We start from the raw sequence: 27,032 nt of genomic DNA, 5'->3' as shown, positions 1-27,032 counted from the left end.
CCATACAGCGTCGGGGCCAGGCTGCCTTGGGTTTAACCCTCAGCCTGCCCTCGTGAGTGCGTTGGGTGTCCCACAACATGCCTGCGGGAGCGTCGCCGCTGTCGTATACCCATCTGATGGGCAGGGGTTGCATTCCCTTTTCTTCTCTTGTGGGCCAGAAACTGTTGCGAAATCTGTCCTGGAAGTGGTACCGACATTCGTGCGTGATGCACTGGAACCAGGGCAGGTAGATGTGACTTTCTTTTCGTGGGTCCACCCGCTCGTGGTCTTCTGATAACAACTGGAATCCCTCCGTGTTGTTCTCGCCCCGAAAACCCCACCATTCAAGGTCGGAGGTTTGTCGTCCGGCGCGCACGATGTGCTGATGTCGCGTCCAGTATTCTTCCCAGCTCTGCTGTTTTCTTCCTTTCGCCGCATTCTGTTCCTGTGCGTAGTCGAAAAGTTGCTCGGGGTATCGTACTCCGTTTTCGTATCCTTCCGCCTCTTCGGTGGGTCCATCCCACGGTGTGTGGTGCGGAAGTGCCTGGCGGATGTCGTCCTGCAAGGCCTGTGCCTCTCTTAATGTCTTTTCGACGTGATCCCCGGCCCTGTTGTTGGCCTCGGTGATCTCTTGGACTCGTTCCCTGGCGAAATCGAGTTCCGCGCAAAGTCGTCCGTACTGGTCGTTCCTTCTCTGGAGAAGTTGCTCGAGTTCTTCTTTCTCTCTTGACAACTCCTCGATCCTTTGCCGTTGGCTTAGGACCTTCTGTTGCAGAAAAATGAGGTTCGGGCTGACTCCTCCTTCACCCTCGTGGGTTCGCCATTGCCCGTCCTCTTGCTGAACCAGGGTGATGCCCCAGTCCTCAGCGACTTGTCGGATGTGCCGCGGGGGAGCCAGTTCTCCCTCGTCATCCGTTTCGATGAAAGCGTGATGGGCGGTGTCATTTCCCTCCTGGTGGTTGCTGCTCATCAAGTCTTCTTGATCCGAGTCGGTGAGTTCATCGTCCTGCTCGATGACTCGGTCAATGTCGATTTCGAGGTCGTCCTGCGTGTAGCTGGCGGCTGCGACCTCCAGAAACCGGGTTCTTCTTCCGACCGTGTTTTGGTCGATGGTGGCAGCTTCCTTCCCTGGAACCGGTCTCCACTCTTTCTTGCTGCGGCAGTCTCGTTTGAAGTGCCCCTTCTTGCCGCAATTGTAACAAGTGATGCCTGATTTGTCCTTGGCACCATCTCTCTTTCCTGCCCATTGTGCCTGGGCAGCGCTGACGTCCATGGGTCCCGAGTGCGTGCCGTATGACGTGCTCTGGTGCTGGCGTTTCTTTTTGTCGTTGGGCTTGTGGTAGCCTGCGGATCGCTGAATCTCGCTGCCCTTCTTCTGTTGTTTGCGGGCGAACTGTCGGTCGTCAATTTTGACAGCCATGGCGATGTACTCGTCGAGCGTGTCAGGTCGGCTCTCCTTGTAGAGCTCGTCCTTGACCTCCTCCTTCAGTCCTCCGTAGAACAGGTGCATCAGCCCCTCGTCGTCTATTTCTGCCTTCATGGAGTCTTGTCGGAAAATCGTGGCGTAGGCGGTGGCTGACCTAGTCTGCTTCAGCCGTCCTAGCCGTTCCTGGGCGTGTAACTTCTCGTCCTTGTCACCGAACACCTTCTGAATCTCACTCTCGAACTCGGAGTAGTTCTCGAAGACCTTTTTGGTGAAGGGTTTGTGGATTGCTCCGCCGAGGAAATCACTCAGTGTTCCCGTGAACCACTTGAGGGCCTTGTCCTTGAGTCGGGTGGCGGCGTATCTGGTCTTGGATTCCTCAGTGGCGAACTGGTGCGAGTTGTGGTCGAGATAGTTCCGCATCTCCGTGATCCAACCTGGCAAGGCTTCCTGGTCGCCCCCGTACTTCTCGGGTTGCTCCAATTTGACCTTCGTCTTGGCCGGGTCCTTGGTGTGGACCTCGGTCGCCGCAAGTCGGGCTGCCAATGCCGCGTTGCTGGCCTTGGTCTTCGCAAGCTCTTCTTCAGTTTCGTCGAGTCGTTCGGTGACTCTCTGAAGCGCGGCCGTGATCTGGCCCGGCGTCGGTTGAGTTGCCATGTCGTTTTACCTTCGAGCCTGAACTGTAACAGATCAAAGGGAGTTAGCAACGTGTGACGAACCTGTCTCTGGACCCGTCCTGTTAGGGTTCAGTATCGGTCGAAGGTATTCTCTCAAGGGTGCTTAGGTTCGGTGCAGCCAAAGGGTGCACAACAAAGACTTGTCTCAACAGTAGGCTCTCGAGCTTGTAGCGAACTGTAGTTGTGATTGCTAACTGGAGAACTCCCAGAGCTCTCCAGAACGAGTGACTATATACCTATCTAATTCTTGGGTGCTCAGTGTGCTCAGTGTGCTCAGTGTGCTCAGTGTGCTCTCCGGACACTGAGCCTACTGAGCGGACTGAGCTCCCTGAGTACCTTCCTCGTGTCCTGATTGGTGGCGCGGTCCAAGTGCTCAGTGTGCTCAGTACACTTGGCAAGTGCTTGGCGACTGAGCTCACTGATCACCCCCTTTCTTCTTTAATTGGTCCGTCTACCGTAACCAGCTCGGGGCGTCCCGCGCCCCGAGGTCGGCATACTCGTGACATGAATGCAATCACGTGCTAAAAAACCGACCCGAATCAACCAGCCCGCGAAGCGGGCTGCACACCCCTAGTCATCAGTGACATCACGGGAGAGAAAAGAGACCCGACATGTGCTCATTACTCATTACAACTTGCAGTGTATAGAGTACTAGCCCGGGCTGCCCTGTGAGACTAGGGGCGGGGATTTACCGTAGATAGATCATGGCCGACATGTTTCTTCTGTCTTCACTTCTTCCTCCACCAACACGTTCAATTCCGCCGGGGCAATGCCGAACGAGCCCGCCAACCCCGCCCCCTCCCATTCACCATCTCCCAAGTACAAGTACAAGTGCAACCTGGACTTGCACGTGGGTTAAGAAACCACCCTCATTGTAACCAATTATTTTCACTCTTTCCTGCGGCATTTCCTGTCGCATCTTCTTTGGGTAACCTTCTGCTTTTAGATTTTGGTGTTTTCTCAGGTCAAGATGCCCGAACAAGTTCTTGACGATATTTCGCACCGACGATACAACCCATTGACAGGGTCTTGGCTTTTGGTGTCGCCTCATCGCACAAAGCGACCTTGGCAGTGAGATCAACTCCACGAGTGCTCCATGTTACCATGTCTCTAGATGCTAAAACATTCGTAGGGGCCAGCAAGAGGCACCAGCAAAAAATGTGCTTCCCGAGTACGACCCCAAGGTATGAGGTCTAATTCGCCCACTCACTCGGTTTAGGGGCATCACTAATACCGGCCACAGTGTTACCTGTGCCCTGGCAATCAGCGTGCACAAGGAGACAGCAACCCGCAGTATAAGAATACCTTCACCTTTGTCAACGACTACAGCGCAGTGAAGGAGCAACAGCAGGAATACAACCCGGAGATCAGGAAAGATGATGTCGCCTCCCTCCTGTTGAGGGCCCAACCCGTCACCGGCCGGTGTTATGTCCTCACATTTTCCCCCAAGCATGACATTACGCTTGCCGACATGGCGACCAGCGAGATCCTTCCCGTCATCCAGACCTGGACTCGCATCTACGCTAGCCACCTGTCGGCCACTAGCCCGCTCAAGGCTCAGGCGGACAAGATCCTCGCCACCATCCCGGCCAACCCGGACGGCGAGGTCGAACCGCCCCAGAACCAGCTGCGCTACATGCAAATTTTTGAGAACAAGGGTGCCGCCATGGGCTGCTCCAACCCACACCCACACTGCCAGGTCTGGACCACCAGCACGCTGCCGGAGGAGCCTGGCAAGGAGCTCGCGCAAATGACCAAGTACAAGTCCGAGAACGGGCGGCATCTGCTCGAGGACTACACCAAGCTCGAGATCGAGAAGGAGGAGCGCGTGGTCTGGCAGAACGCAGGCTTCCTTGTCGTGTGCCCGTGGTGGGCCGTCTGGCCGTTCGAGGTGATCATCATCGCGAAGCGCCACGTTCGTGCGCTGGTTGATCTCTCCGACGAGGAGCGGCTGCAGTTTGCCGAGGCCGTGCAGGAGGTTACCAGGCGCTATGACAACTTATTCGAGACGAACTTCCCGTACAGTGAGTATCCGCTTCTTTGGATGGAACCGGAATGCTATACTGACAACGCACAGGCTCCGGCATTCACCAAGCACCACTTGACTGCACCGAAGAGGAAGCCGAAAACAGCTGGTTCCACATGCATTTCTATCCACCTCTCCTCCGTTCCGCCACTGTCCGCAAGTTCCTCGTCGGGTACGAGCTGATGGCCGAGCCTCAGCGGGACATCACCCCTGAGCAAGCTGCTGCGCGACTGAGGGGTTGTGGCGGGGAGCTGTACCGCAAGTTGCTTAACTAATGCGGGGATTCTCACTGTTGTTTGTAACAAGTATCATTAACATTAAGTGGCCTTAGACATAAGGATTAGCTAGATATGGCCAGGCAGGAACGTAGATATCGTCCCTGGCGCCCTTGCCCTCGAGAAAACCACCTATTGCACGTAGTGGTTGTACTGCATCAACATCCAGATGGCACCACCGTACCCCGCGAGGAACGGGAACACCTGCGGCCCGCTGAACCGGATCGTCTTGAACACGAGCATCTCGGTCGTGAAGTGGATTGAGGCGATGATGTGGGTCCACATGGCCAGCTGGTACATGCCCGGGTTCTCGAGCTGGTAGCACGCGTAGAAGCGGATGATGCCCGCCACAAAGGTGTAGGTGCCAAAGACGCGCGCAGCGAGCGGCGAAACCTGGTCCTTGGCCTTCTCCGAATCCTTGCCCGTCGACGAAGCCGGCTTGACAATGCTGGTGCTGTCCTCCGGGTTGTAACGGCCGGTGGCGGGCGGCAGGGAGTGGTTGGTGACGAAGCGCCCGTTGTAAATGCGGCGTGTGTAGTGTAGGGTTGCGTAGTTTTGCAGCGCATTGCCCATGGCCACGACGGAAATCTACACGATGGGAAGAGGAAGTCAGGCAAACGCGCATTGGAGTCTCGGTCGGTATCCTAACTTACCACGAATAGATAGTAGGGAAGGTATCCCTTCTCCCCTGAAGGGAGAAATTCCTGGATTTTGTCCATTGTTCGAAGTTGTGTGAGGTGGACGCTGAGGTAGACGCGGCGATGGACGAGAGATAGCGAGCTTGCAGCTTCGCGATTCGAAGTTCGAGAATCTCGTTTCCGGCACTTGTCAACAAGCACCAAGCCCCAAAGTGCCAAGCTTGCTAGCGCTAACTCGACCGTGCTTCCTTCCCGGAGCCTCGGTCAATTGGGTCAAAGCTCCAGCAGCGCGGTCCACAACATGCGGGCCCCTTAAATTCTTCCCGATGCAAGGGTCTCAACATTTTTGGAGCGCGTCCACCCGATCAACCACGACACGGTCTCGTCCGTTTTAAAAGCCAGTCTTTACCCCCACGACGAATTGCCGGACTTGGTTACTTACAACCATTACGACATCATGGCGGCCAATTTTGACGTCCAAGAGACCTTGGACAGGGCTCTAGACCTCTGGAACTCGGTCCCCCAGGTCGGCCAGTGGGCCTTGGCCGGCCTCGGTGCTCTCTACATCGCTCAACCAGTGTTGTCGTTTGTCCAGTTGCTCCTGAACTGCTTCATCCTCAGCGGCACCAACGTATGCTTTACTATGACCCTGACGGAACGCCTCAGAATCGCTAACAATGATCTGATTTACAGCTCCGCAAATATGGCAAGAAGGGAACCTGGGCTGTCGTCACGGGCGCATCTGATGGCCTCGGCAAGGAGTTCGCTTCGCAGTTGGCTGCTAAGGGCTTCAACCTCGTCCTCGTTTCTCGCACCCAATCCAAACTCGACACTCTTGCGCGCGAATTGACATTGAAATGGTCTGGACTGGAAACCAAGACACTTTCGATGGACTACTCCCAGGATAACGATGCCGACTACGAACGCCTGGCCGAGCTGCTCAAGGGCTTGGATGTTGGCATCCTGATCAACAACGTTGGACGGTCGCACAGCATCCCGGTTTCATTCCTCGAGACCGCCCGCGAAGAGCTCCAGGACATTATCACCATCAACTGCCTGGGCACCCTCAAGACCACTCAGGTTGTTGCGCCTATCCTGGCGAAGCGCAAGAGGGGCCTTATTCTTACCATGGGCTCGTTCGCCGGTGTCATGCCAACCCCGTACCTCGCAACCTACAGCGGCAGCAAGGCGTTCCTGCAGCATTGGAGCAGCTCGCTGGCCTCGGAGCTTAAGCCGCAGGGCGTCGACGTTCAGCTTGTTGTCAGCTACCTGGTTACGACTGCCATGAGCAAGATCCGACGCACCAGCCTTCTGATCCCGAACCCCAAGCAGTTTGTCCGCTCGGCGCTGGGCAAGATTGGCATGACCGGGAACGAAATGTTCCCCAACACTTACACGCCGTGGTGGAGCCATGCTGCCTTCAAGTGGCTGATCGAGAGCACAGTGGGTGCAACCAGCGGCGTGACCATCTGGTTCAACCGGAAGATGCACGTTGATATCCGCACTCGGGCGCTGCGGAAGGCTGAAAGGCAGGCCAAGAAGCAGTGAGGTCGGGTTGGTTGATATGATAATGAGGTTTCACACAAGCTTCGGTGCCCCAGAGTTTCCAGGTTCCGGTGAATGCATCAGGCAGTCAAATCGCTAGAACGGCTTTCCATCTAGCTTCGGAAATTCCAAGTCGTAAATAATTATACTGTGTACACAGTAATACAGTAATAAACTTCAATTTGAGGAGATCAGACGGTCATGGAAAGTAATCGGATGTGCCTGTGCAATCGTCCCCAAAACTGACCGCCCGAAGTGCCTCTGTCTCCACAGTTCAAGGGCGACGAGTGTTGAGCTCAAAGGCGGTGGCAGAATGAGCGCCAGTGATGCTGAATGCAGCTTAGCGCATCGCCAATTCGACCCCAGCGCGTTCGCGCGTCAGAGCCAGCCTCTCGCCAATGATCCCAGTGCTCCAAAAATTGTTTACGGCCAACCTCTTTTGAGCCCAGTTTCCTTGGCCATCGCTGTACAAAGCATCCCACGTTTCCGACGACCTCCCTTCCGACAGCGTTGCAGTCCCCGATCGCGAGCTTCCGAAGCTTTTGTTTAATGTTGCTTTGATGGTTCAATTGCCTTAACAATTGAGCTGCTGCAGGTCAGCTCTAGATCAAAATATAGGCGGGGAGCTCCCCTTCTCAACCTCTCGCGGCTGCGACAACACCGCCCGACCCGACAGAGAGCTTCGTTGATCGCGCCGCTAGCTCAACAAACACGGCCAACTTTGCCACCATGAACCCCGTCACACCTGTGCGCCAGATCCCTGGCGCATTCATCAACACTCCTGCGCCGGGGCCGAATACCGCCCGCAGGAGGCTCAACTTCAACGAGCCCGCAGGGGCGGGCACAAATGGCACAACACTGGGGACTACACCAGGGCCGATCGCGAGTACCATGGGTTCTGGGCAGCAAGAAATTGCTACCGGAATGCTGCCACCGCCGCACCTGCGCGAGGACCTTCCCCCTGTCGCAAAGGCCGCCCAGGTCGTCAACCAAACCCTTCAACTCGACGAGAGCTACCCCGACATTGATTCTTATTGCAGGCGTAAGTTTCTTCCTGTCCCCTGCCTCCTGATTTACTTCGTCAGCTGCGCGTTGAATGAAGTCTAACCGTTTCTCGTGGAAAAGCCGGCGCGTCCTCCGACTATGACATCCAGTACACCGAGTCCCCCTGGGCTCCGTTCCACAAGGTGTCGACATATCCAATCCCGGATCAGGTGTTCTCGCGCCTGAACCAGGGCGCGGTTTCCACAAAGATTGGCTTGTTTGCGAACATTAACTACGCTTGGGCTTCGATCGACGACTCCCTTTTCCTGTGGGACTACACACATCCAGACCCGGAGCTTATCGGCTATGAGGATGCCGCTCACACCATCACTGCCGTTGCTCTGGTACCCCCAAAACCAGGCGTCTTTGTCGAGAGCATCACCCACATACTAGTCGTCGCGACGGCCACCGAGATCATTCTGCTCGGCGTGTCGGCTGTACCCTCCCCTTCAGGGTCCAATACCGTCACGCTGTACCAGACAAAAATGTCGGTCCATCGAGGGAGCAGCGACGTCAGCCACATCGTGGGCACGGCCTCGGGCCGCATTTTCCTCGGCGGCGACTCCGACACGGATATCCATGAGCTATTTTACCAACAGGAGGAGAGGTGGTTTTCTAGCAGATGTGGCAAGATCAACCACACATACCAAGGGTGGTCGACGGCCGTTCTGCCGTTCAGCCAGCGGCAACAAGAATCCCTCACCGCCCTAGTCGTCGACGATACACGGAACCTCCTCTATTCGCTCTCTAACCGCTCCACCATTCGCACCTACCACATGGAAACGCCTGAGAAGCTCACGAGGGTCATCGAGAAAGATAAGACGAGCTGCCTGCGTGACTTTGCGCACATGGCAGACAGCTCCCCCCTCTTCACTAACCGGACGAACATCGTCTCCATCAGTCCAATCCCCGCCACCGAGGCCTCGAAACTGCATCTCATGGCCCTCACCGATACCGGCTGCCGTCTCTTTCTCAGCGCCACTAGCTCCGCGTCGTACACCATGGGAGGGTCAACTAGTCTCGCTCCGCAAAGCATGCAGCTTCAGTTCGTCAAGTTCCCGCCAAAGGAGCCGGGCGTTCGTACTCGGACGATGGCAAGCCAGTCGACCGAGGGGCAGTTAGACAAAACTTCGCGAGCTCTCGACCCCAGCGGCCTGGGTATCCGGTTCGCGCCCGGCTACTTCTTCGATGTTGTTCGGAAACAACCCAACTCGGATGTTCTTTTCGTCTCCGCTCCCGATACGGGGAAGATCAAAGCCACCACTCCCGCCTCAGCACTTAAGTATTATGAGCAGGGAACCTGGGTGGATCTGGAGCCCGGGAGCCGCATCCTCGAGATTGGTTCGACAACAGCTCCTTTTTCCGCCTCCAAGCAACCCCTCGGTTTCGGCAACGAACTTGCCGTTCAGTTCGACAGCACCCCAGGCGAGTTCGCCGTGCTCACTAACACTGGGGTACACGTCGTTCGCCGGAGGAGGCTGGTCGACATCTTCGCCAACGCGATTAGGACTTCCGCTGGCGAGGAGGGGCTCGAGAGAGAGGTGCGCAAGTTCCTCATTCAATACGGCCGCGTTGAAACGATATCGGCGGCCCTGGCTGTCGCATGCGGACAGGGAAGCGACCTGCGAACCGCCACAGGCAGGGCAGCTGATTCAAAGACTGAAAATATTGCCCGTATGGCGTTCGTCGAGTACGGTGGTCAACCAAGACTCGCCGAGTCGGATGGGAAGCAATTAGTCTCCGATTTTGTCAGGCTCTCCTCCCGCCACGATGCCTTGGCTCTGTACGTTACCCGGCTCGTACGGACCCTGTGGAAGTTCAAAGTTATTACGACAAAGGTGGAGGCGAAGGGCTCTCTGATTGTCTCCTCGACCGTTCCAGCAACGAAACTCGTCATGATACAGGAGAACATTGAGCGGCTGCGAAATTTCCTCGAGGCGAACAAGAGCACAATCCAGGGGCTTTCTGGCCCGTCCGATCGGCTCTTCAACAGGCAGGAAGAGATCGCCAACCAAAAGGAGCATCAGGCTTTGCACGGTCTGCGAAAACTAATGGAGAGCGTTTCGGAGGGTATCTCCTTCGTCCTAATGTTGTTTGACGAGCGGGTTTCGGACATCTATGCCCGCCTCGACCCTACGTCTCAACAGCAACTTCGGGACTTGACGTACGAGCACCTGTTTTCCCAAACCCCCGGCAAAGAACTCGCCAAGGTGCTAGTCAAGGCTATTGTCAATCGCAACATTGCCAGCGGCGCCAACGTCGAGACTGTTGCCGACGCGCTTAGGAGACGATGCGGCAGCTTCTGCTCGCCCGATGACGTGGTCACCTTCAAGGCCCAGGAGCAACTACAACGCGCCAGCGAGCAAGTCCACAATCCCAATGTGCTTCGAACCCTCCTAGCCGAGAGCTTGAGGCTGTTTGAGCAGGTCGCAGGCAGCATCACTCTGCCTAACCTTCGGAGTGCTGTCGAGCAGTACATGCAACTCAACTATTACGCCGGCGCCGTCCAGCTGTGTCTAGCCGTGGCCCAGCAAAAAGACCGTGGGAACACGGCACTGACGTGGGTTAACGATGGCAAGCCCCCTAACGACTCCCGTAAAAAGATGTTTGACGAGCGGAAGCTCTGCTACGCTTTGATCCACGAAGTGCTCGACAAGCTCGAGGTTGCTTTTGCAGGCGAGCCTGAAGTGGTCGATGGGCGGCCCACGCTCGCGGCCACGAAGCGGATGGAGGCGTACACGGTTGTCAACGACTCGAGCGATGAAGTCTTCCACTTCGACCTCTATGAGTGGTACATTGAGAAGAACTGGACCGACCGGCTCTTATCTATTGACTCCCCGCATGTCATTACATACCTGCAGCGGCTGGCGGAGACAGATTACCAGCATGCTGAGCTCCTATGCCGCTTCTACACGCATCGCAGCCGCTTCTTCGAGGCCGCCCAGGTACAAGCGACTCTCGCGAAATCGGATCTGGACATTGGCGTCAAAGACCGCATCACGTTACTCAGTCGTGCCAAGGGCAATGCCAGTGTTAACACCATTGGCGTCAGCCGGCAGCAGCAGCAACTACTCAACCATGAGGTCACTGAGCTCCTTGAGATCGCCCATATCCAAGATGATCTGCTTGAGCGCTTGCAGGCAGATTCGCGGGTCTCACAGGACAAGCTCCCCGACATCCGGGAGGCGCTCGACGGGCCCATCAAGAGCGTAACCGAGGTGAGTATCATCCACGCAACATCCAACACTTTGCAGCGCAGACTAACCGTTTTCCAGCTATACAACGAATACGCCGACCAAGCAGCCTACTTCGACCTCTGCCTGCTCATCTACCACGCCGCCGACTACCACAACCCCCGCGTCATCATGGACACCTGGCTCCGCCTGATCGAGCAAACCGCCTACCAAACCGAAGAGCGCCAGGAGTACTGGCGGCTCCTCCAAGCCGGACGACCCCTCCCCGAAGGCGCGCCGCCCCTCACAGGCGAACCACCCCTGCCCTACGAATCCGTCTCGCAGCAGATCCAGCTCATCGCTCACCGCACGTCGCTCGACAGCCTGGTCTTCCCCGTCGACGCCCTGCTGCCCGAGGTCTGCAAGTTCGCCCTGGCGCACGGCCAGGACGCCTCCATCGGCGCCGACCCCTGCTGGCCCGTGCTGCTGTTCCTCAACCTCGGCGTGCCCCACGCCCTCGTCGTCCAGGTGCTCGAGAACCTCTTCGACGCCCAGGAGGCCCCCTTCACCGGCCGCCGCCGCAAGGTCGTCGCCCAGTGGATCGCCGTCTCCGTCGAGGCGTGGGTGCGCGAGGTCGAGAGGCGTGCTGCGGGCGCGCTGGGTGCGAACGCTAATGGTGGGGGTGGGGATGGGGTTATTGGTGCGTGGGTGAGTGAGCTTCTGGTCAGGGCGGATGAGTGTCTGGCGCAGATTGCGCCGGCTGCGGCGGCTGCGGCGGGTGCGAGGACTGCTGCGGGGGCTGAGGCTGAGGAGGTGTTGGAGCTGAGGAGGGTGGTGAAGGCGTTGAAGAGGAGTGTGGATGGGATTTTGGGTGGCGAGGGCCTGCTTGGTGGGAGTTTGTTTCGGTGAGGCGGGAAAAGAAGGGGGTGGGGGAAGGGGGGGTCATGATGACGATGTAGTAGCGAGCGAGCAAGCAAGCAAAGCGTGAACGGGATCATGGAGGGGAGGGACGCAGGTTTGGGTAGGTGGGGAGTGTTTTCTCAGCTCAGCCCATGCTGTCTGTGGTGGTGTGATGGGTCACGGTCAGAATAACTAGATCAACCTGCCTTGGGGTGTTGTAGTTTGGGCTTTGTCGGTAAGGTATAATACTATTGTACATACTACTTCTGGGCGTCAGAGGCCTGTCTTTTTGCTCCTTTTGTCGGCTGGTGGGAAATGGAGTTGTGTTTTTGGTTCTCGTTCTCCTGACTCGGACCTCGTTGAATGTCGTAATTACAAATTCTTATGTGCTCCCGCTCATTAATACCTAACCAATTGATAGCAGATCAGCATTTGGTAATGGACCTACGTGGATGTGGGTGGTATTAGGCATCCGATCATATGATTGCGATTCAACCGTGAGCGAAACTAGACAAACCATCCACTGTTCTCAATCTGTCTCCCGCCCCAATCATGACTGCCCCGTCGGTCCTCCAGGCGAGCTGCGACTGCTATCCAAGCCAATATCTGACTCATCAATCCTACAGAGCTCCAGAAACTCCTTGAATGACGGCAAAGTCTTGCCAGCAGCCAGCAAGTCATCGGCATTCTCGCCCACTTGGTCACCAAAGATATTGCTCAAATCGTCCACACCCGCCTTGAGCTTCTCCAGCACCAGCGGCTTTAGGCACTTTTGTCCCATCCTGCTCCGCAGATGGTCAGCTAGCTTGTCGGCCCGAGCAAACGTCGCCCGGCATCCCCAGGTGCCTCCGTACTGGAGTAGGCCGACGCAGGTGAATTTCCGGTCGCCATGTCCGCGCTCGTGCCGGTCACGGAGATCCTTGCGGGTGAAACTCTCAGGACACATGCTGCATTTGAAGGGCTTTAGCCCTGTGTGCGCCCGCAGGTGTGACTTGAGGTTGTGGTTGCGAGTGAACTTCTTGCCGCATTCGGAACACTCGAAGGTGGCGGGGGTTTTCGCGGTACTGGGTGGTTTATGTTTTGGAGGGTCTGGGAACTGGGCGTCGTCATCGTCGTCCCCGTCCAACATGTCGATTCCGTGGTACTCGAAGAGATGTTTGTTCAGGTCGCCCTTGGCCACGAAGCCGAAGAACTGCATGGTGCAGTTTGAGACAAAGCAGAGAAAGGGTCGGTCGTGTCTGTTGACATGAGCTTCCCGTTCGGCGAGGGTGGCGAAGCCGTGATGGTACGAGTAGCAGTTCACGCGCGGACATTTAAACCAGTGCTTGCCGTAGAACTTCTGCATGACGGGCGTGTTGTGGCCTTGCGCGTGCATGTTCTCCAGCACGGATCGGATCTTGGAGGTAATTTGCCAGAGGTCGAGGGCTTCGTCTTGGGTCGGGCCTTGACCGTGTTTGCCTGTCTGTTTTCTAGCCCAGCCGACTGCCTCCGTGATCTTGTCGAATAGCTCCGACCTTTGGATGGGCGCGAGGGCTTTCTGGATCCGTTTCAAGTCCGATAGTTGCTTGTGGGTCAACGACCAGTGTGCTTCAATGAAGGTCTCGAGGGTTTCCTGCAATTGCGCAAGCTTGTCTCCTGGTTCTAAATCCGATATTCCGCTCTGGAGGTGCATGGCCCAGCATGTCGAAGCGTAGTCATAGAAAGGATGAAGACCATTGATGAGGTCTACTTCAATGTCATCCTTGTTCCTCTCCTTATCGACTTGAGGAAGAGAGAGATATGACATGCTGAGCATGGCAAGGGAGTAGTCGACCTCACGAGGGTCGATGAATTTCGTCCGCACAAGGTATCTGTAGCGTCATTAGTTCGGGTGTGTGTTTCTTGGGATAGGGGTACACACTCGCGTGCAGTCCCATGTACCAGATCCACTGTGCCATCGGCATGTATCTCTACGAGGGAAGCGAAAAGCCCTTTTGGCGATTCCGATATTTGCCTGTCGTGATTAATGCCCTCGCTCTCCAAGTCAATGGAGACAGCCGCTTGTATTTCGGCCCATCGTAGCGAGCGACGAGCACAGACAATCCATCCAAGGATCTGTTTCAGGGGGCTAATAATGTGTTCCCCCCGGGAGTCAAGCACGCGGCGCAGGATGCGCTCATAGCTGTTGTAACGTTGTTAGGACCGCATTCTAAACGAACTCGGTCATTAGAGATACTCACACATGATCTAACTTGACGGGAAACCTATCCGGGTTCAACTCATTGAGGAGATGGTCGCGAGAGAATTGATCCTCGAGGTATTTGGCAAACAGTTCGGCAAATATGAACATGCCTACCACGATCAGGACAGCCCAAGCTCGGGGGGGTCTCGTACCTACCATTAGCTCTCGCAGTAAGGATATTGGAGATGTGGCAGTTTCTATCCCGCAAATCACCGAATTTTGTCTCGAGTTTCCGGTGCCAAACTTGGGAAAAGTTTCTCAGGTCGTCTCGATTTTGATCATCGATCTTGATCGTGGGAATGTCCCGGAAGCTCTCTGAAGATACTCCGTCATGTTGGCTGACGAAAAGACACCTGATCGGGTCCATATCAGCCTGAGGGATGGACTCCACGAGATTGCGGAAGAAGCTGCTGATCTCCACCCTGTCCCCTCCAGGACACTCATCGAGTCCATCAATGACTATGTACGTCCTTTCGCAGCTTAGCAAGGCCGTCCGCATCATATCCTTAGCAAGCGACATCGAAGTTAGCGACAGATCGCTGCTTAACGAAGCATGTTGATGTAGGTAGGAGAGTAGACGAGGGTTTTGCGACAAAAGCTGTGATAAGATGGATCTTGCGACGCTGAGAAATGTGTTGCGTGTTTCTTCATCATGTTTGCAGTAGAAGAAAACGACAACTGCATCTGGTAAGCGCCGGAGTTCGTCGATGACGATGGACGCTAGGATCGTTTTCCCTAGACCTCGGTCAGGGGCGAGACTTGTGCCCGAGGTTGTGCGGATAATGCCTTACCAGCACCCGGAATGCCGCTGAGCCAAAGCAGTGGGTTCGGACAGCATTCAGAGCTGTACCATTTCTGAAATCGCTGGTCATCGACAAGCCATCTGCCTGGGTCTTCGCAGATTGACCGTCGGCCCCGATACTGATCTTGTATGGCTTCACCGTTGAATCCTGAGAGCCATTGCGCAACCATGATCCGGTCCTTGGCCTCTCGAGCCGATCTTTCGACCTCAAGGTTCCGTATCTCTCGAAGTCGATGATTTTGGATCTCTTCAAACTGCGGCGGCGGGATTCGGCTCTCAATTAACCGTTTACACTGCTCAAGGTTATGCCTGATATGGTCAATAACGGGCATGAAGTCTCTCCACGAGGCCCCAAAAAGTTCCCGCCACTCTGTAAACGAGGGACGGTTAGCTTTTATTCAGGAAGCCGCTACCTCCGTAACACGTACGGCGGATAGTGAGACGCCGAATTGTCTCTCGGTTGAACCAGATCACATCTTTGTATATCATGGCTAGGACGTCCTGCAAGTGAGGGAGCGACTTCAATGCTTGAGAATATTGGACCAAAGGAATGTGTTCGCCAATGATCTGGTAGGCGTCGAGAAGGGCATGTAATGCCTCTGGGGTCGCGGATACCAACTTAGGAAGACTGCCGTTCAGTACCACAAAGCGAGTAACTTGTTAACTGAGTCGATGGAACTCGACCTACCCGGAGAGCATATTTTATTGAACCCTTAATTCTCTGTTAATCTCTGAAAAGTCATGGGTGGGTGCCCGGTGTTTTCCGTGATACTCACCCAGACATACGCCATCGCGAGCGGCAGGTCCAGAAACGCGTTGGTATCCTTGACGGCCTTGCTAAACTGCTGCATCGATACCAAAAAAGGCTGAAGCCTTTTCATATACATTAGGCTCCCTTGTCTCTCTTGTTCCGTTTGGATTTGTCGCACAATACTTTGCACTTGGGTGAACGTCGTAGTGGTAATGTCCCTCAGTGTAGCTTCGGTGAGGCCCGCGAGACGTTGAAAACTATCCAGCTCGGCTAACAACGTAAGCCCAGAACATATCTACCACAAAGGTGACATTAGATGGGGAGAAAGAAAAGAACGAAAAAGGATATATATACCTTTTGGGTTAAACTTGGAACGAATTGGGCCAACCTCATTCCCAATAATTGGTTCCCCAGCGCCTAAGTGTAGGTAGGTCAACGGATGGTTGGGCTTGGAGGCTTCCGAGGGCTGAGGATCTGCTGTACACGACTCAGTTGTGCTTTGGTCGACCTGAGGGGTGGAGGTAAGGATTCTCCGCAATTTTGAAACAACAACATGATAGTAATGCGAGTCTTTTGTGAACTTCACCATATCCGAGTGAGTAGCATTGATTGGGAATGTGGCTGAGGGATCCTTCTCGATCAGTCTACAAGTCGCGGACTCCCGACTCACCAAGATGGCGGGGGGGCCATTGCGGCCGACTCGGCCATCCGCTGTTCGCTGCTACATGTCAGCGTGACTACTTATCTAATTAAGATTTTAATGCACTGGGTGTTTACCACGACAGTTGGAGATTCCGAGGTCTCGAACGCCCAGAAGCATCTCAAGTGGTGATTGAATGAACTCCCAGAGAACTCTTCATTAAGTCGCCGAAGGTAGTTTGAGTTTCGAGCGATGTCATCTACAAGTGCCTCGTTGGGGTTGTTCTGAACAACGGTGCGAAAATGGGCTTGTTCCATGCCCAGGTTAGGGACCCCAAAACAAACACTTCCGCGCACCACAGAGAGGAGAGACTTGTACGCCTCATCTTGGCTTCTGTCAAGCTGAACCAAGGCTTCTTTGAGAACAAGCCCTCCCAGGCTGTGGGCGAGAAAGACGAGGGGCCGCCTTATCTGTGTGCCCCAACCATATGCTTGAAGTTGGTTGATGAGCTCGCGGGCGAGATCGGGAATGCTTTGAAAGGAGTCGCTATTGAGGAGTTTGGTATCGTAGCCGTATAGAATTGCCCGTGTTCCGGGGAGGTGTTTGGGCAGGCTATCTCGAATCCACATGAAACTTTTGTCTCCCCCCTTTGGTTGCCACGAGCCGAAAGGGTGGCTGGCAAGGCCAGAGACAGCGATGCAACTGCCGGCCGTTAGCCAACTTCCGGTTGGAACCGAAGAGCCAATGCCCAATTCAGATTCAGGTCGTCTTACTCGGCCAGATAGCTTGATTCTTTCGCATCACTCAGCGGCGTCATGCCCATAAAATGAACGTCAAGAATGAGATCTTGATCTGCCAGGCCATCCTTGGAGGCAACTGGCCATTCCTTCGCGTCGGGGTCGTTCAGTACAAAATGGGGCGTCGCTGAGAACATGACAGTCGCGACCTTGGATGGTGGGCTCTCCCAGAAATTAAGAGAAGTGGCGAGCGAGAGGACGCGAATACTGGCAAACGCGACACCGCCCAAACGCTCTTGGATCAGGCTTGTTGCGCTCTCCAAAGCGGTGACTGCGTCGGGCAATCCGCGCAGTCGGAACACAGTCCTTGCCCATTTGTCGAGGCTGTGCTCCATGGCGCACAATGAGCTAGCTCACTCCGTTGCCAAGTGAGCCGGGAGTGCGCCCTATTTGCCGAGTCAGGGACTCACAGGATGTGGGACTTGTGATGCCTCTGTCAGGGCCGTAAAGTGATGTTCAGGAGGAAGAGGAAACTGGTTGTCTCGCCTGCACCCCAAAGGCAGCGAGCGGTTGCCTCGCACGTGTGGTTGTGGAACTTCCACGCGGCGGCCCAGCCCCACCTTCCACAGTGGGCGACTTCGAAGTTCTCAGTTCTGCTTGTTTCCGAGAGATCCATAATGGCGATGCCACGTGCTTTGTCAGGTGCAACTGCTGAGGGACCGGTTTTGAATTCCCAACGAGGGTGGTGCAAAGAGGGTCGGGCGATTAACCAATAGAAGCGCGGATCCAGCGGGTCTTCCATACTGACCTATGAAAAAGCCGCAGAAAGGCGGGCCTCAGGATCTCGTACGCGGAGGCAGCAGCGGTTGCCTTTCCAGCCTATAGGAAGCCACAGAAAGGCGGGCCTCAAGAGTTTTGAAAGGGCCCGACAGTCGTCTGAACGGCGGGCGTCGGGAGTCCTCTTCCAGGAAGTGTAATTGTCGTGGCCCAAAAATTGGCTCACCGCCTTCCGGATTCGAGTGGTTCTAGTTTGGCAGATAAAACTGAGAGGGAGCTCATGCAAACAGTTTAACAGGCTGTGAGCGAGTCCTTTCGATAGGCCGTGCAGCTGCAATCCTCAGCGACTGCGTACGGAATCATGTGCGATTTCTCCCTTGGAGGTTTGCCTGAACCCCCAAAAGAATTGGCTCACCGTTTTCCAAATTGTAGGGAATGGGTCTGCTTGGTGGAAGGCGCCTAGAAACGTAGACGCTTCCAAAATACCACAGTACAAAGTATTTATTTATATAGTAATTGCATTTACAGAGATGCCCGAGGACACTGACATACTTTGCTCGTTTGCCTCCAACGTCCATCCATTTGCGTACGTAGAGATCCGGGGCGTGAACCTATAATCAGGCCCGCTCACACCCCTGGACTCTGCAACCTGGCCGGTCACGGGTTGTTGCAAGGCAACGCAGCTGCGCCTGAGCGAGGCTTTGGCGACTTATTGTAAGCTCTCCTGCATCCCGAAAAAAGAAAAAGAAGAAAAAAAACATAAGACTCCGTACGTGGCTAGGTACTTCCTCTCCACGCTGCTCGTGGACCCTACTCACCTAATCTCCATGCCTGGCGTTCTATGATGTCGGCGGCCTCGACACCCAAGCGGCGCTACGAATCTGAAGATGACGATAGCGTTTTGAGCGAAGGCATAGATTCATTCGGCCCGAAAAGGAGCAGGCTACAACCCCCATCCACGCAACAGGGCTCATCATGGTCTCGGGCCTCTTCGCGGAGCTCTGGTGGACGGTCTCCACCACCCCGAGCGCGGCCCCCGGACGTGGACGATGAGGGCGCTCTGGGGGTTGCCGGCACAAACCATCGCCACCAGCGAGCGAGCGAAGTGTTGCCAACGCGCCTAGCCCGTCCACAGATAACCCTTCAAAACTCCGATCTTTCGAATCCAGATTTTACATCGATTCAAGAAGACGGGGAAGTATGTTTTGGCATGGTAAGTCAGGCGTTAACCCCTGCCGGTTTAGCCCGGGCCGCTAATAATCAGTGATATTGCCGCGTTGCGAAACAGTTGAAGAACATCCAGGTCCGCCTCAATCGCACTCTGCACGCTTGTACCACCCTCACCGAGATCCAAGGACAGGATGGTACCCTCTTTGCTTGCTTTGACCTCGTTATTCAAGAAGAGAGATGCGATATCGTCGCCGCTGGCCTCCCAATCGGCATCTTGAACAAAAAAAACCATCTTGCTCTAAAATCTCTTGCCCCACGACCGCTCTTCAAAGGCATGGTGCCGAAGCAGGAGTTTCAGCAGAAACTAGCGGCCGCCGAGCTATCCCGAGGGATGAGCTTGCCATACCAGTCATGTACCATGGCTATTGTTCTCTCCGGCCCACCCTCTATCGCGGAATCACTTGCGAAAGGCCTCTCCAAATACCATCTGTTTTTGCAACACCCCGATCCGAAGCTCCCAGGTATGGAATATCAGAATCCCCAATACCTCACTATGGTCGGATCCTGGCTTCCTAATGGGGCCGTGTTAGCTCCTATCGCACCCGAATTCTTTAATAAAGATACAGACCGGCGGGATAACGCCGACCAGGAGCCAGAGAACGAGGTAGACTTGCGGACTGTTATGGACAACCTGCCTCAACCAGCATACCTCAGAGAGGCCGACATTGACGGCAGAATCAAGACCACGTTGTTGAAGTAAGTATCTAGGATCTGACCCACCTTCAGAGGTATATATTAATTTGGATCCGAAAATCGACACCAGAAGGAAGCCGTCGGCTTCATCATTTCCCGGGAGACAACTTTGGACTCAAACCTTGAGGGCCTGTGGTGCTTGGACAACTATGTTTCCGGAACGACAGTGTAGATTGAGCCCCTCCGACCATTTACCCTCAGTACCCCGATCCATCGCTAATCCCGTTTATAGGTATAAACACAGTATCACCGGCTTCAAAAGCGCGAATCCCAAAGATACGCTTGGGGGCATTGTCGCAGACGGCATGGGACTGGGGAAAACGTTGACCATGATCGCCAGCATTGTAGCGACCCTTCCCCGTGCAAACGAATTTGCGACCGGAGACCTGCCGAAGGGTGACGTCAAGACAAACTTGACTCCTGTCAAAGCCACGCTGGTAGTTGTACCGTCAGTTTGTTAGTATTCCATCGATGGATTGTCGTGGCTATTAGGCGCTGAAACTCGGTACCAACCAATACAGTGCTGCTCGATGGATGGATCGATGAGATTAGCAAGTACGAATCACTTTCCTCTGTTGTCCAGTCGCTTTCACTTGATGTTTCGATTTCTAATGCAGTGCGTACAAGGCACGTCATACCTGGGACGCTAGAATGCTATCGGTACCATGGACCTGATCGGCGACTTCCATCATCAGGAGCCATCCCTTATCATGTCATCATCTCAACTTATGGGACTGTAGCTGCAGACTTTACGCGTGGTGGCGGGGTTCTTCGCTGCTTTCACTGGTACAGACTGGTCCTTGACGAAGGTCTGACCCATTTGATACCCGTTATGGGTATATTCGAAGTACCTACCGAACCATGAGACTAACGCTTTAACTCATAGCCCATGTCGTACGGAACAGGTCCACGAAGCAATTCAGTGCTGTGGCTGCGCTCTCGGCGGCACATCGCTGGTGCATGACGGGAACACCAGTCCAGAATTCGCTAGACGACCTCGCCTCGCTCATCCGGTTCCTTCGCGTTCCCCAGCTTGAGGATGCTGCAACGTTCCAAAAATACATCACAGGGCGCCGGACAGCAGGAAGTAACGCAAGACCAAATTACGGAAACCTCAAGCGCCTGCTGGGCTCGATATGTCTCAGACGGAGCACCTCGGCCATTTTGTCCTCCCTGGGCGTGGCCTTTATTGAACATCGCCCCGAGTTTTCCACCACCGAGCGGAAAGCTTATGACAATCTAGCCAGTTCCTGCAAGAGGTCAATCCAGGAGGCTGTTAACACTCGGCCAACAAAAAAGAGCAGCGAGTCCATTCTGACAGCGGTGCTGAGACTACGCATCTTCTGCAACACGGGATTGATAACTACCGTCGTGGGTAACACGAATGACGACGTCGAAGGCGTTTTTCGGCCTGATGAAGTTATTAGCTTACTGCTTCAGAGTGGCGAGGCCATTTGTTCCCAGTGCAAGACCGATGTTATGGCGCCTGATGTCGGGCATGAGTCTCAGGGACAGGGAGAGGGTTCGCGGCGTGTGCTCAAATGTCTGGCATGTAGCCAGCGAGATGCTGACACAGAGGAGACCTCGGGTTTCTCTAGACTCGATGACGATCCGATGGAGGGTGTGGAGATGGGTGGCCCGGGTGAGCAGGCCGCTGCTAGTACTACCTGCGATGACAGGCCAGTTGACGGTCGGGTGCAATGCCCTTCCAAGCTGATTGCTTTGCTGGCTGACGTGAAGGAGCATTACTCCGAAGAGAAGAGGTAAGAGGGCACACGCACGCTTGCAGAGAAACTCACACATTCTCACGTGCTCAAAACGGCAATGCTGACTTTCGTCTCAAGTATAATCTTCTCCTTTTGGAGACGAAGCCTAGACTTCGTGGAGAAGCTCTTCACTGAGGAAGGCATCGTCTTTGGTCGTGTCGACGGTGACGTAGACCCACCACGCCGACGAAAGATTCTTCGAGACTTCCATGACGACCCATCAGTTAAGGTGTTGTTGATGACTATAGGAACGGGGGCAGTTGGGTAAGAGCCTTCATTGGTTGAACAAGACTTGACGTGAAGCTCATATGTCGGTCCACAGCCTGAACAACTTATCCGTAGCCACTCGCGTACACATCCTCGAGCCCCAGTGGAACCCATATGTAGAGGACCAAGCCATTGGTCGTGTTGTTCGCATGGGGCAGAGCAAGAACGTTTCCGTTGTTCGATATATGATGAAAACGTCGGTTGAAGAGGCAAGATTACCCCCGGTCTGGTAAATGTTCGAAAACAATCCTGACACCTTGTTAACAGACGATCGAGTCGCGCCAAATGTGGAAGATGCAACTCGCTCTCAAGGGCGGCCTTCGCTCCTCGGACCAGGAGCATTCGGAAATAAAGAGGCGGATTGCTCACTTGCAGCAGTTTGAGAAGCTCATCGGGTCGACTATCCTGAGCCAAAATGTTGTCTGAAACCCCAGTTCACCTTGGGTGGTTGGTGGATCCGGCACGGGAAGAGACACTGCCTGGAGCAAGTTGGCTTGGGAAACCAAGCACGAGGCTGTTGTCTTAGCAGGGTTGTGAAAGATGCCAACGAGGCGTGCGACTTGGGGATGAAGAGTGCAAGACATTCATGATACATGGACTTGCCGGTGGGCACGTGGCCGAGTCCAACGGCGTGATAGTCACCAAGCTCACTGAACTCAACCTGAATGTAAACTCGTCTCCAATCCGTGGGACTCATTTTTGGACCCAATGGTCTCGGATTATATCCGAGGGTCTAAGGTGTGGTAACGACACAACTCCTGACTACAAGGTACCGCATGTGTTCTCCTTGCAGTTCCTCGGTTCTGTTAGACCCATGACTACCAGGTAGGTACTTCGCACATGACAAACACCGACTGGGTCAGGTGAGCCCAATCAAGCAACAATCCTGATGTTTGTTGTTTGGCTTTTCTCATGACTCTTGTCTCGGATCATGTATGCCCAACCATGGTGCCGGTGATGCGGATGTTGTCTCAAACCTGCATGCATTCAGCTCCGATTGAGTCAATAACTGCCGCAAGGGAGCACGGTGGAGAGAAGGTGCCGGGATGCGAGGGACTTGGCACTTGAGACCGTGTTCTGTCGCACAGCGCGATATCCCACGGGATTTCCCGCGGGTGGTTTACCTTGCGATATTAATAGAAACAACAACCTCAAAGATGCGCAGTGGCTTTCTCTCGATCCACTTCGAGCGATAATCTCGAACCCCACGATCTGCGGACTTCCTTTCGAACGTCGACTAACTCAGCGGACAAGGCCGTGCACGATGGCGGGCAAAATAGAATCCATGGAAGCAAATGATCCATTCTCCGGTAACTCGCTGCCGGCGTGCTGTGCTCAAATGCACGTCCGGGGGTGGGCTCGTCTGTGGGTGGAAATTTGGATAAATGGAGAGGCACTTTCTATCTGAAACAGCGATTGGGTGGCCTGCCAGGACAAGACTCGGACCTGCCTTCCTCTCCAGACTCTGGGACGGCATCTCATTCGGTGGGTGCGACCCAGACGCCGGGGGCAGAGAACAGCTGGGAGCAGCCTAACCGGAAAGACCAAGTGCCCCCGGCCTCAAAATTCTTGCACAGGCCATCTCGCATTGCCCACCTGACGATCCCTCCCTGACATGGACGCTGGCCCCATTTTCAACGCTGCGGAGCACAGGGTTCCATTGGCCAAACCGGCTCAAATCCTGGCCTTATAGCCATTAGTGCCATTAGTGCCATTTTAACGTTCATTTGGCCGTGCTGTGAGCCAAGGAACCGGAGATGGAATTATCACTGATGAATCGGGAACGGAACAAGACAAGGAGCAGCCACCCACCAAAGCTCAGGCCACGGACTTGTGGCGGGGGCAGGCGTCGTCTGCGGGCTTCCAAAACCACAATTGGAGGCGGTTTGGAGAGAGGGAGGGGGAGAAGGTACGTACGGTGGTGAGACAAGATTGGCATTTTGATTGCCCCAAATTGAACGGTCTCGACTGCTGTTTGGCACCTGAGTTTGTCTTTTCAGGCAGCCGCTCTTTCCATTTCGACTCCCCCTCAACACCAAGAACAACAACAAGCAAGCGCGCTGGACTGGTAACTCCCCAACCGGCCATCCGGACCTTCCGAAGTTTCCAGTCGTGCTTGTTCCTTGCGGACATCAGTGCAGATCGGCCCCTTTGAGCCAGGGTTCCCTCTGTAAGACCCCAGTTCCTCGGCCCCTCCCACATCCCTCAATTCCCGGCGCCCAGGTTACCCACCCCTCGCACCCATTCCCACCGGACTCATATCTGCGTTGCATTCCATTGCGGCGGCCGGACGAGCCACGCCCCGGGACCTGGGCTCGCTTCGCCGACAGAACACATTACTTTACTTGGTCGCGCCGCCATAAATCCCACTTTGACGACGCCCTCTTTTCCCGGTTGAGCACCGTACTTTCCGTGAGCACTCGAGAGTGGTCCCAGAGCTGCCGTTTTCCGGTTCGACTTTTCCGCCGACTTGGGTTGCTTCATCCCACACGCTCGTTAGCTCTGCCTCGCCCCCCTCCCCCCCTTCGACTGGATCCCTGGGACCGAAAGGCCAAGGGACGTCGGAGAAAGAATAACAAATCACACTTGGCGCGAACCAGACCGCCATCCTAACGCCTTGGCTGTTGCTACCTGGAAGCCGACGTCTTGCTATAAGGACCCAGTCAATTGACATCGCAACACTTGTCGTTGGCCAGACCAGAAACCTGTCCTGCACTCCCGCACCAGCCAGCCGAGCCTCAATCCCTCCGCCAAGGATCGACCGTCGCTCACCTGCGCTGATCGCCATTGATCCCTGAACAATCCACTCAACCGTCAAGATGAAGGCACGTCATACGCTATACAAGTTACCATGTCTCAAACTGACACTGACACTTTACTACTTCAGGTCCTCGCCCTCCTCACAGCAACCGCCGCCCTCCTCCTCACCCCCACCCTCGCCGCACCGGTCGAGTCTACCAACGACTCGGCGGGCAAGGGCAGCCCCAAGGCCACCACCGCCGCCAACTATGGCACGCCGCAGTGCAAGTCGGCTATGATGACCGACCTCTGCATCGCGGCGAACAACGCGAAGGCGTACTGCGACGTGACGGGATTCCACAACAATTTCATGAACAGCTGCGAGGGCAACTGCTTCTGTGCCTGAGGGTGGGGTAGGAGGAGCAACTATGGGTACAAGTCGAAGGCCTCGTGGATGGGCTTTGGGCGAGCGAGAGCTTTGGTCTTGGACGTGGTCAATAAGTTAGGGTCTGGGTACGCTCGCGCCGGTAGTATACGACTGTACTTGGATGCGTCATGCACGGTATTCTAAGGGGGAGGGATGAAGGGCGACTGGCAACATACAATGTATGCCAGAGTTGCAACGGAGTTCAGAGGCATGTCGTTTGCATTTTGGATTCCACTTTAAAAACGGACACGGAGACTCGGCCCCATTGCTGTGTCTCAGCGCTTGGGTGGTTTGGGTGGGGGGGAGGCTCACAAGTCGATTGCGTTATGTTGTTACTGATAGGATGTTTAGAAGATGTCGATGAGTTGTATCTGATGAAACATTGCACTACATTTCACATTACCTATTCTCTCTCCGACACCATTACTCTCGCACAGTGACCGGTCATCAACACCAACGAGCCCCAACATGCCCCTCCTTATTCAGAGGCATACCAGCAGTACCCAGCACTCGCGTTACACTCGTACGGATCCGCGCAGTCCCCATGATCAGCGCACTGCGCGCCCAGGCAGTGGCCCGCCCAGCTGCAGCCGTCCGTGGTGCAGACCTTCTCGTCCGCGTCGCAGTGCAGCGGGTCCGAGCAGTCGTCGTGGCTCGCGCAGGACACGCCCTCGCAGTGCCCGGCCCACTCGCACGCATAATCCGGCTCGCCACCACCACCGCCGCCGTCTCCGCCGCCTCCGGTCTCTGGGTCGAGCGCACACGTGCCGGACACGCACGCCCACGGGTCCGAGCAGTCGTCGTCGCTGCTGCAGGACGCGCCCGCGCAGTGGCCCGGCCAGGCGCACTCCGGTTCTGGTTCTGGGGTCGGGGTCGGTTCCGGGTCGGGGTTCGGGTCGGGGTTGGGGTTTGTCGTGGTGTTGCCGATGCGCTGGATGAGCTTGTTGCCCAGGCCCTCGATCGAGGCCTCGAACGCCTGCCAGCTGTCTGCGCCCCAGTTGGCGCCGTCGGCCCCCGGGACGGCGTCGCTGCCGGGGAAGGCAAGGTATAACACGTCGGTCTCGTCGTGGCCGTTGTTGCCGTTCATCGAGGTGCCGAAGCAGGCGGTCGCGAGCGAGATGGAGGCTTCGCCGACCATGGGCTTGGCGCCGTCGTCGCCGTTGGTGTCGCCCCAGATTCCGTAGATCTGTGGTTTTTGGGTTAGAGGTGCTGGGATGGGAAAAGGGAGTGGTTGGGGAGGGGGAGCAAAAAGGGAAGGGGGGGGAAGGGGTTGCGTACCAGCTTGTTGTTGCAGACGACGGCCATGACGGAGAGCGGGCGGATGCCGTGGGCCTGGGGGTCGAAGGTCTTCCAGCCGGGCTTGGTGCCGTCGTTGCCGAAGACGACGTAGGGGTGCACGTTGGCGTTGAGGTCGTTGATGCCCTTGCTGTACTCCTTGATGATCCACTCGAACGAGGTGATGGCCTGCGTGTCGCCGCTGCTCTCGCACCGCCCGTCGTCCCCGCGCCCGTTCTGCTCCCCGTCGCAGTCCACGTCCATGTCGGCGAGCGCGCTGCCCGCGCCCTTGAGGTAGATCACGTCGTAGTCGTCCTGGTGGTCGCCGCAGTACGAGAACGCTGGCGGCGTGTGATGTCAGGACTTTGAGTTGGCAAGGCAAAGGGGGGTTAAGGGTTTAGAGAGGCGTTCAAACATACTGCTCGGGCCATCGTCCTTGCTGTAGAAGCCTGTGGCTAGCTTGTTGGAGCAGTCACCCTTGGCCTTGACCGAGTCGTAGAAGTTCTTGACGTTGGAGGGGACGTCCCGGGCAGACACGCCGGCCGCACACACCAGGGCCGACAACAGAAGGCGGTTGTGCATATTGGCTGAGAGACTACAGAGGACTTGGAGAACTCCCGAGGGGGGGTGAGGAAGTTAGGGGGAATATACACCAGCTATGCTAGAGCCTCCTTATTTATGGTACGCGACTTATCACACCCGATTCCGCTTTGGTTCCCTCCCCGAGGCTCCTAAACGGCTGAGAACGTTGCATTCTCGGCCCATACCTTTGCCTCGGGGCTCGCCGTCAGCCCCTCAATTTGCGGCTGTTGACTGCTCCAACCGATTTCGGAACGGGCTTGACAAGTACTATTGCGGCAGAGTTTGCTGTTTGGGCTGTATGGCCCCCAAAGAGGAGCATAAACGGGAAGCTAGAGGCACAGCAGTAACTCTCCTAGATTCTCCTCAGGGGCCTCATGCGGCTATGCGGCCAAGGGAACTCCAGTCTCGCTGCCACACTGCGGCAAGAACACCGGGAGCTCTCCCG

At 55.6% G+C, this 27,032-nt stretch overlaps 7 protein-coding genes across 7 annotated transcripts; 4 read left to right on the top strand and 3 right to left on the bottom strand.

The window, feature by feature from the left end:
- Positions 1-3,049: 3,049 nt before the first annotated feature.
- B0H64DRAFT_443438 (galactose-1-phosphate uridylyltransferase) lies at positions 3,050-4,380 on the top strand (the record flags this gene model as incomplete). The annotated part of the gene is made up of 4 exons (XM_062806708.1): positions 3,050-3,150; positions 3,212-3,263; positions 3,323-4,103; positions 4,157-4,380. 4 exons carry the CDS (start codon positions 3,050-3,052, stop codon positions 4,378-4,380), a joined length of 1,158 nt encoding a protein of 385 aa, XP_062657875.1.
- Positions 4,381-4,400: 20 nt separating this feature from the next.
- On the bottom strand, positions 4,401-5,273 carry B0H64DRAFT_185349 (uncharacterized protein). The gene is made up of 2 exons (XM_062798987.1): positions 5,034-5,273; positions 4,401-4,968 (listed from the first exon to the last, which is right to left on the bottom strand). Exons 1-2 carry the CDS (start codon positions 5,097-5,099, stop codon positions 4,513-4,515), a joined length of 522 nt encoding a protein of 173 aa, XP_062657874.1. The 5' UTR covers positions 5,100-5,273; the 3' UTR covers positions 4,401-4,512.
- Positions 5,274-5,312: 39 nt separating this feature from the next.
- Positions 5,313-6,827, top strand: B0H64DRAFT_361781 (uncharacterized protein). The gene is made up of 2 exons (XM_062801749.1): positions 5,313-5,649; positions 5,712-6,827. Exons 1-2 carry the CDS (start codon positions 5,476-5,478, stop codon positions 6,564-6,566), a joined length of 1,029 nt encoding a protein of 342 aa, XP_062657873.1. The 5' UTR covers positions 5,313-5,475; the 3' UTR covers positions 6,567-6,827.
- Positions 6,828-11,717, top strand: B0H64DRAFT_361780 (Non-repetitive/WGA-negative nucleoporin C-terminal-domain-containing protein). The gene is made up of 3 exons (XM_062801748.1): positions 6,828-7,605; positions 7,689-10,825; positions 10,883-11,717. The coding sequence occupies exons 1-3, from the start codon at positions 7,293-7,295 to the stop codon at positions 11,687-11,689; spliced, it is 4,257 nt and encodes a 1,418-aa protein (XP_062657872.1). The 5' UTR covers positions 6,828-7,292; the 3' UTR covers positions 11,690-11,717.
- Positions 11,718-12,230: 513 nt separating this feature from the next.
- On the bottom strand, positions 12,231-17,226 carry B0H64DRAFT_324187 (uncharacterized protein; the record flags this gene model as incomplete). The annotated part of the gene is made up of 10 exons (XM_062800644.1): positions 12,231-13,530; positions 13,581-13,841; positions 13,900-14,011; positions 14,058-14,621; positions 14,693-15,073; positions 15,147-15,321; positions 15,480-15,711; positions 15,892-16,172; positions 16,238-16,796; positions 16,868-17,226. 10 exons carry the CDS (start codon positions 17,224-17,226, stop codon positions 12,231-12,233), a joined length of 4,224 nt encoding a protein of 1,407 aa, XP_062657871.1.
- A 1,041-nt stretch (positions 17,227-18,267) lies between these two features.
- On the top strand, positions 18,268-22,288 carry B0H64DRAFT_400482 (SNF2 family N-terminal domain-containing protein). Its single transcript, XM_062804070.1, has 10 exons — positions 18,268-18,821; positions 18,897-19,534; positions 19,595-19,699; positions 19,764-19,987; positions 20,053-20,086; positions 20,159-20,340; positions 20,418-21,294; positions 21,376-21,561; positions 21,620-21,773; positions 21,832-22,288. Exons 1-10 carry the CDS (start codon positions 18,450-18,452, stop codon positions 21,988-21,990), a joined length of 2,931 nt encoding a protein of 976 aa, XP_062657870.1. The 5' UTR covers positions 18,268-18,449; the 3' UTR covers positions 21,991-22,288.
- A 3,190-nt stretch (positions 22,289-25,478) lies between these two features.
- B0H64DRAFT_294812 (glycoside hydrolase family 75 protein) lies at positions 25,479-26,587 on the bottom strand (the record flags this gene model as incomplete). The annotated part of the gene is made up of 3 exons (XM_062800068.1): positions 25,479-25,916; positions 26,009-26,346; positions 26,425-26,587. Coding segments are annotated over 3 exons (939 nt in total), but the record flags the coding sequence as incomplete, so codon positions are not given.
- Between the last annotated feature and the right edge of the window lie 445 nt (positions 26,588-27,032).

The sequence above is a fragment of the Chaetomium fimeti genome, assembly GCF_033439085.1.
Source record: "Chaetomium fimeti strain CBS 168.71 chromosome Unknown B0H64scaffold_5, whole genome shotgun sequence".
Taxonomy (NCBI): Eukaryota; Fungi; Ascomycota; class Sordariomycetes; order Sordariales; family Chaetomiaceae; genus Chaetomium; species Chaetomium fimeti.
The sequence above is the reverse complement of the archived record's forward strand: the minus strand, read 5'-3'. Positions and strand labels throughout refer to the sequence as shown.